General features: G+C 37.0%; 1 protein-coding gene across 2 annotated transcripts in view; it reads left to right on the forward strand.

Moving 5' to 3' along the window:
* The window catches only part of myt1lb (myelin transcription factor 1-like, b), a 143,745-nt gene that overhangs the window by 69,096 nt on the left and 65,496 nt on the right, over positions 1–9,153 (forward strand). For both annotated transcript variants that reach the window (XM_044375586.1, XM_044375587.1), the window contains one exon: positions 7,393–7,438. In XM_044375586.1, coding sequence (XP_044231521.1) covers positions 7,393–7,438 — 46 coding nt within the window. The remainder of the gene's footprint in view (positions 1–7,392; positions 7,439–9,153) is intronic.

The following is a 9,153-nucleotide window of genomic DNA, read 5'->3' on the forward strand; positions in this document are numbered from 1 at the left end:
CCCAACAGACAAAGTCGGGGATGGTCTCATTTTTTAAGTTCCGTTGCAACCCGTTCAGTCATTAGCAATAAAAAACGATTAATACATGTAAATTCTTATGTATGGAACCTTTAAAGGTCAAAAATTAGAAAGGTTTGTTGTGTCTGTCTTTTTTAGGTATTACTGATATTAAGGCCTTGTTGAATGTCAGGGGGAGAGATCCTAATATAAAAGCATGATTATATATCTTTTGTATGTACGACACAACATTCCTGATCTCATTCTGTTATTGGGCTGTGTAATAATTCCATCTGTTGATGAAAATCCAGGCAGATCAATGTCCAATGTGTATAGTTCTTTATAAAACTGCTGTTGGACCTTTTTTATTTCCTTTGTTGAAGAAACTATTGTACCATCTTGCCAATTGCTGCTATTACATTATAGGCATTTTGTTGCTTTAGTTGTCTAGCAAATAGCTTGCCTGTTTTCTCTCCCCCTTCATAGAAAGTTGTCCCAAGCCTAAATAAAGCATATTGAACTTTTTAATGATAAATTTCCTGCAATTAAAACTTAAGCTTACATATATCTTGACATAACTTATGTGTAAAATGTTTTGATAGTTCTATTTCCTGATTTCTAATTTCAGTTTCCAATTCTTTTATTCTCTTCATGTCCTCTTTTTTTCTCTTTAGATGCATGTGCTATCATTTTCCCCATAACGTAAGCTTTTGATACTTCCCATTCCATTGCTTTTGTATCTGTGCTGCCAGCATTCATTTAAGATTGATTGATTTAAGATTTAAGATCCTCCTTCAACAATAAGTTAAAGGTCTCATCTCGTAATAACGATGTATCCATTCTCCATTTACCTTTTTTCTCTGTGTCAGTATTTATATCAATACCGAACTCTAATGCTGCATGATCTGAAAGAGCCATTGCATTTATTTTACAGTTTGCAACTTGTTTTATAATAGTGTTTGAAATCAAAAACATATCCATTATAGAATAAGATTTGTGGCGGTGTGAGCAGAAAGTATGTTCCCTTTTACTGGGATTTATCAATCGCCAGATATCCACCAAGCCCATATCCTCACTGATCATATGTATTGCAGCTCTATCCTTAGGCATTACTGTGCCACTAAATGTACTCCTATCTAAAAAAGCCTCTGGAACGTGACTGAAGTCTTCTGCCAAAATGATCTGACCCTGCCTTCTCTTCTGTCGAGGGAGGGGTTTCTCTGGTAGCCATGCGGCTCATTATCGTTTCTTTGAAATACTTAAGTGTGGTTGCAATTGGGGTTCAGAGAACTTCTCCAGACTACTCAAGTATGTGTTGTAAATGCCAAGGAAAATGATTTTACCAATAGGTGTGGATTATCATCTACTAAACTGATATAAATATTGGTGAGCAGAGCTCGTATACTGTGCTGCCATCTTGCTCGGTGTACCCACATGACTCCATCAAATCAGTCTCATATTTAAGTCCACAGTTCATATTTCTCTTTTAAGAAGAGAAACATTCTTGACATTGAGATTTTTTCTCTTGTTTTTAATATGTAATTAATTTAATTTTCAAACCACCAGTTAATATTTTCAAACCAGACAGCTCACACTTCAAAGTGATTATTTCCACTTATTTTAATGTAATTATCAGCGGCATTGTCATATAAATTAATCTTTTGTTGTGTTTTTTTCTATCAGCAAGTAATGATTCCCAGCACAGTACACATTAAAGCATTTGTGCATTTCTGTAAACTGAGTGTGATGCATGTGCCGTTGGAAAATATTTCTAACAGCAGGAAAATCCATTTGTTTAAAGAAGAAGTGGGAGTTTACGATAATATCTTCCATCGCTGAACAGGCAATGAAAACAGCGCCACATGCAGAAATTCAAATTTTAAAAATGATGAAAAAAGACATTGCAGTGCCACCCACACAATGTGACCAACAAGTGGTCTCTGGACATTTGAGCAGTGGAGAAACACCACAGCAACAAGTACATGACAAATGTAGAAAAAATAAGAAATAGAAACATTTCAAAGTCATCAGAAATATAATTAACTGATGACTGATTTTTAATGTATTTTTGAATGAGTAACTGAAATGAATCCTCATCAGGAGCATCTAACACAGACAAGCCGGGCTGGTTTCTATATCTGTGCTTTATTGTTTAGACATTAAAGAGCCCATGTGCTGTAAGAAAATATATGTATACAACATGATTTCTCTTCCACTTTGAAGTGGATTACACATTTATATCTTTCTTGCTCATACTGCAGGTTGTTCCAGAGTAGCTTTGATAAAACACAACAATGTTGAGACTGACGAGAGACTTGCAGCGAGAGACTAACTCCACTTTGCTCACATGACTACTTCAGAAACATTCAGGGACATTCACACACATAGATATACATGCATATTTACTTACACACACAGTACTCTGCTGTGCTCAGTTTCTGTCTGTGTGAGTGCCTGAAAAAGGAGAGCAGAGAACTGGATTGATAAGTTCTTATTTTACTTTTTCTTTTCTTTTTTTCCCCAAGGAAAGGGATCTTTTCCATTGCCATGGAAACCACAGTCACGCTTCATGTAAATATACATATATATTTATACATAGATATTTTATGATTTTCCTCTTATCCACAGATACATACCTACACACTCATGCAATACCTTCGCCCTCCCCAAAATACTCCAGGTCATTCCCTCCCTGCTACGCTAATAAGATTTACAAGGTATCCTTGCCTTTTATCATTTTATTTTTCTCCTGTTGAAACATTTATGGGCATTCATAAAGAAACACACCATTAGGGCTGAGGGGCTCTACAGTACAGTAAGTGTGGCGTTAATAAATCATGTTTAATAAAAAGAGACATCCAAACAGGGCCACAGCCCCCGTCATAGTCCAAACCCAGCCAGCATGAATATTTAGGGACATCTGGAAATAACAGAGCGACGTTCAGAGGCGTTCAGGCTTCTGAAGAATTTATGATGTGTTGGTGAGGGGATAGACCTACCTTTACAGGGATATGTAGGTCTGACATACATGAAGAAGAAGTGGAAGGGAGGATAATGCTTACTCTGGCATATGAAGAGCTTGAAAGGCCTGAATACAGGATACATGTTGGGTGGTGTTACAGTATGTCTGCAGTGCATCTGTAAAATTACTGAATGGAGGGTCACGCAGTGCATGAATGGTTGGACAGATGGATAGGATAGATAGGTGGATGGATGCAGAGACTGATAATTGAATATTTCAGAAATTATGTTGTATCATTTCAAAATGTGAGGAGTAAGTCTATAAGGAATTGAATATATGATTATTCATCAAACATTTGGGGAAGGAATTAACGAAGGCCATCTCTTATTCAATCCACAAACTAATTAATTTGTTAATCTGTCTTGGACAAATATGAGTCTTTGCATAATTTGTATTGGTTTTTTGTTTGTGATTTATTTATTTGAATTTTTCTTATACACAAAATTGTTAACCTTTATTTCTGCAGGAAGGGGCCATTAGGAGCATGTTCTCTTTTCCAAGGCCACCCTGAATACAGAACATACAGAAAATAAAAACAAAAACAACAAAAACAAATTTACAGTGTACAAATTCAAAGTAACAAACAGCAAGATTTACAGCAAACATACAAACAGAGATGACATTCAAAGACATTCAACCAAAGACATCAACATCATTCATAGAAAACACGTATATTCACACTGTGTTAAATCTGCCCGAAGCCTTTGAAAGACCATTGAAATGAATGTAAAGGATCAACTCTTCCATTTTAGCAAGCTTTTGCAATTTGTTCCACTTGTGTGGCGCATAGGGATGTGCAGAGAGCCCAGTATTTGTATCTATATTTGTTGAGGCAGCAAAATTAATTGTATTTGGGTTTGTATTTGAATAAAAGTGGAAAGAGGCTTAAAAATCCTGTTTTTGTTTTTATTATGCTTTTAATTTTGGAAAACTAAAGTGTTACAATAAGTGTTCATGAATAAACTACCTTATGACGGAGGTCCCCACAACGGGTCTCAAAATGGAGTCTCCCAGATCGTAGACAATTGCAATGACTACTGAGCTAAAACTTTACTCGTTGCCTCATTACAGACAGACCTTTACCTATTTATACAACCATAACACAGAGACAGCACACCGTGTAATGTGTAGGGAGGAACTTCAACAGCGATTATTGCCAACAGCATTTATAGCCTATTTTTTACAACCTAACTTTGTGGAAAGGAGAAGGGGAACAACAGGTTATGGAGAGTCCCTTGTAAGCACTTCAAATGTGTCAGTAGCTCAGCTTCATCTCTGGGGAACCCCCCAACTCCAGGAGTGATGTCCAAATAAGGAAATGTGCGTCATGTAGCAGGTGGATGTGACTCCCCTCGTTGAGACCTGCTGATAGATGTAACAGCAGAGCAGAGGACAGAGACTGAGATAACAATATAACTGACCTGCATGCTGGTATTTGACATGTTTATTGTTTTTTTTCCCCCGAAAACAAATAATTTTAAAAATATTTGTATGAAACAAATATTTGTAAAAAAAAACAACAAAAAAACACTATTTGTGCTTTGCTAAGTAATGTATTTGTAATCGGGCACACCCCTAATGGAGCAAAATCCAATAGATTTAAGGCATTTCAGAAGAATTTAATGATCAACTGTATTAAATGCCATAGATAAATCAATGAAAAGAGCGTCATAATTCTGCTTTTGATCTAATGCACTAGCAATGTCATTCAAAACTTTCGATGTAGCCGTTACAGTACTATGCCCAGGTCTAAATCCAGAGTGATAAGATTTTAAAATGAAGTGTTGACATAAAAATGCTCTCACCTGATCATTCAATAATATCTCTAACACTTTAGCTAGTCATGAAAGAAATAGGTTGAAAGTTATTAACTCATTATGCTGACCCCCTTTATGCAGAGGTAATACATAAGGTAGTTTCCAAGAGTCTGGGATGCTTTCTACTTCGGCTGTCAAAATAAAAATACAAGATAAGCATTCAACTAATAACGGAGTTGCTAATAATAGAAGCCTTGTTGGTCAGCCCCAGTGGCCTTTTTACGATCGATAGAACAAAGGGCATTCATCACTTCAATATTAGTAAATGGCCTAAATGAAAAGGTCTGAGTGCCCAAATTGCCTTCCCAACAAGAGGAACTATGATCAGAGACTGTTTACAGAAATCTGGTATTTTCAAATATATAACTTGATGAAACAAAGGATTTGTTGAACGCATATTCTTTCCATCAGAGATAATAGAAGAACCTTGCACAATTTCATTAGGTAAGGATGAAATAGAATGATTGAACCTTTTTCCAGAAATTTGCTGGGTTTCCCTTACTTTCAGATAGTGCAATGACATAAATCATGATTTGGCTTTTTGAATAACAGTGAGATACCGATTATGCTGTTGATGGAAATAATGCCAATCAGAGGTTGATTTAGTTGTTCATGCTTTGCAACACAAAAGTCAAAATGAATATTTTGAACTGCTTGAGCAACAGAGGGCACTGTTGTATAGAGGGCGCTCTTCATCCATTTCATGTAAAATTTGACAACTAAGGGTTGTTCCTGTTTTTAGCTCTTAAATTTCTTCAAAGGTGCATGCTTGTCTGTACTGGAAATTATTTTTTTTCCTAAAATAATTTAATGCCAAATATGAATCAGGAATTGCCATGGGAAATCCAATATCACTGTAGTACAAATCACATAACATTGGACAGTGAGATATGAAACAAAAATTGAAGTAGCTTGAAAAAAGCAAATCATAATATATGCATCCTAACAAAATATAAGAGTATCAGGAAGCTGCAAAGTCTCAATATATCTATTATCTATGGAAGGGCAGCTAAACCCGTTCAAATTTCAAGGTGGAGCCATGTAGTGTATGTCTGACTTTCTCTAGATTCATAAAATGAAGTATATAAGCTTGTATGTGTAGGGAGGAGGGCACTTTTCCAATTGATTGATATGAGTCACCTGGGCAAAAGTGTTAAAAAGGTCAAGCTGGTAGGCAGGAAGTGAAGTGCCAGGTGGGAGAATACCAAATAGACCATCAATAGGAGAGGGCGGCTCTGAAAGGCTTGCAATAGCTTGAAAGAGTGCTGCAAATACTGATTTCCAGAAAGGTGGAAGAGAAGGACAAGACCAGAAACTATGTAAGAGAGTGACCGCAAATACATGTTGAGTCTATGTTTGGGTCAAATCTACCCAGTCTACATCTGGTCCAGTGAGTCCAATGAACAATTTTGTATTGAATGATCCAATTTCTTCTTTGAAAGTGACAGACATAGGGGATTGTAGTGCAAAAAAGATGGTTATAAAGCATCCAATATAGTATTGAGCAGAGAAAAAAAACTAAAACTGAAAATTGGGCAAGGACATACCACCTAAGCTTTTGTGTTGCTGTAATGTCTCCTTCTGCATCTTAAGGTTCTTATTGTTCCAAATAAACTGGGAGATAATACTGTCAAGTTTATGAAAAAAGATTTGGGAATGAAAATGGGAATGCACTGACAGAGATAAAGAAACCTAGGCAGAATATTCATTTTGACACAGTTTAGGAGGAGAGCCCAGCACTGAAAATCTTGCTTCAAGCGGTTAAGCAAGGGGGTGAAATTGAAGTCAAATAGGTCATTAAATTTCTTTGTAACATGGACCCCCAGGAAAGTGAACTTCTCCCGGGAGATCTTGAATAGAAAACTAGTGAGGGGGAAAACCTTGACTGCTGCATTCACGGGCATGAGTTCGCTTTTTACAGAGTTCAATTTATAACCTGATATATTACCAAATGCATCCAATATATTCAATACTTGAGGATGGATGGATTTATCTGGGTCTGCCAAGAACAGAAGTAAGTCGTCCGCATACAGAGCTAACTTATGCTAGACTCCTCTAGTAATACCCACCACATTCCTATTTGTCCGCAGTGCAATGGCAAGTAGCTCTATCACAATAGCAAATAACAGTGGAGAAAGTGGACATTGGACAATGTATTTTTTTGAGTTATTTCCTGAGATACTGAGTACACTTCTAACTTCTGATTATAACCAATGATACTGTAAATATAGATATTTGATTGAGGAGATTTTGTATAAATGCATCCACTCGCAGCAGAACAGATGCATTGGCAGAGGTTTTATAAATCAAATTTACTATGATATGATTTGCTATGATTGAAGATGACAAGAATCTAAATGTTTCTGTAATTATTTACACAAATGTTGTCAGTCAGTCATCTACATGAAATGCTACATTTGAGTAGTGAAAACATCAGGTGTGGATTGCATGTTTGACAAGGGGGAAAAGAAAACTCTGAACCTGAAAGAACATTTAAGATAATTTTGTGATGCTGTCTGTTGTGTGTTTAACAGCTTGTTTGTACCTTCCCTGCAGATGGAGGTGGATGCAGACGATAAGCGCCATCGCACACGCTCCAAAGGTATCTGCACGGATACACACGCGTACACACAGCCACTCAGGGTGACCTTCACTCCCCCAACACAAACACACACATGCACAGACACAAGCACACACATATATACTGTACACACACCACTGCACAAATCCCAGACTGTCACACTGTATCTTGCAGAAACAGAATCAGAAGGTCCACATTTTAAAAGCTTTGTTCCAAAATGAAATGTCCAACAGGGTGACATCTAATCCTACAAACAGTACATAGTGCCAAATATAAACAAATTATGGAACTTTTAAAAAGAGAACAGGTAACTCATGACTTGAGCTGACAAACCGATGACTCACTTTTAAAAATGTTTTTATAAGATTTGAAAAATTTCCTACTTAGAAATGTGTTAATAATATTACAACATTGAAATTCTCACCAAGTTCTGTCCTCATTTCACCCCCTGCCAGCTCCCCTGTCCACTCTTACAGGTTTAAAGCAACTAAAAAGAAATGACCATGTTTTAATCAGAGAACCTTGATAAATATTTTATTTCTTCTACCATTAAAAAGTATCTGTCACCTTTGACCGAACAAGTAATAAGGTGGTAACCATTGTTTCTACATCATGTGGATCAAGCACTTTGTAAGCTGTGTATTGAAGTTAAGTGATTGAGTTACAAGTATCCTCTAACCTGATGCGCCAGATGGTTTGTTATAGAGAGCCATCTGAGAAGTTGTCCTTGGACACTGTTTAGAAAAGGGCAGGCACTTTCAAAATATACTTGGCAGGTGATTGGATGAACCATCTGTCTATCACTGTCTTACCTTGTGAGGCAGCTGGATTCGTGAGATCATGCAAGAATCCTCATTGGAAGTTGATTGGTCCAAACCACTGGCGGTTTGGACACAAGCTCATAACTTGAAGCCTGACAAGATGGATTCTCGTGTGATCTTGTGATGTCGTGTTCTCGCAAATCCAGCTCCCTCACAAGGTAAGGTATCTGCCCATCAGCCAAAGAGAGAACATATGTATGACTGGAGGATTGGCACTGAAATCATCTCTCTGGCTGCATCCAAAATTACTTCATCATTCACTACTATCCTGTACACTATACACACTTTACTATATAGAGAAGAGTACATTTACATTTTGGATGCTTATAAATTATCATCATCATCGTCATTTTGCGTCGTCACTGGCAGGTGTAGTGTGGCATACCTGCTCATTTTTGTATCTACAAAATATGATACATTGCATCGCAGAATTGTAAGTGGAGAATAGTGTGTATGCAATGGACACTACCTTTTTTGTTCTATTGTTTGACTTTCTGAGGGCACTATATAGAGTGTAAATTTCACGCTCAGAATCCAGTTTACTGGTGCACAGTAAAAACAGTGAGTGTATAGTGCGCTACATAGTAAATGGGGGGTGATTTCAGATATAGGCCATGTTTCTGTTAGCACTGATGTATATGCTCACACTTTAGAATACAGTGCATTAATTTGTGGCAATTAGCATGTTGAAAACATAAGAGCACATGCCAATATGCCAATATAACAAAATAAGTCTTAACATTCCCAGAAACATGGCGGGCAGGTTTACTGTACTTGGGGTCTACTCAAAGTGAACTATCCAGCCTTAGACCTCAACATCAACAGGTCATCATTTATTCACTTATAGGACAAGGTTAGTCTGCAATGATTCCTGCACACACTGAATATTTAAGACACTTCATTTTCTTTTTGTAC

This window comes from Thunnus albacares, chromosome 15 (assembly GCF_914725855.1).
Source record: "Thunnus albacares chromosome 15, fThuAlb1.1, whole genome shotgun sequence".
Classification (NCBI taxonomy): Eukaryota; Metazoa; Chordata; class Actinopteri; order Scombriformes; family Scombridae; genus Thunnus; species Thunnus albacares.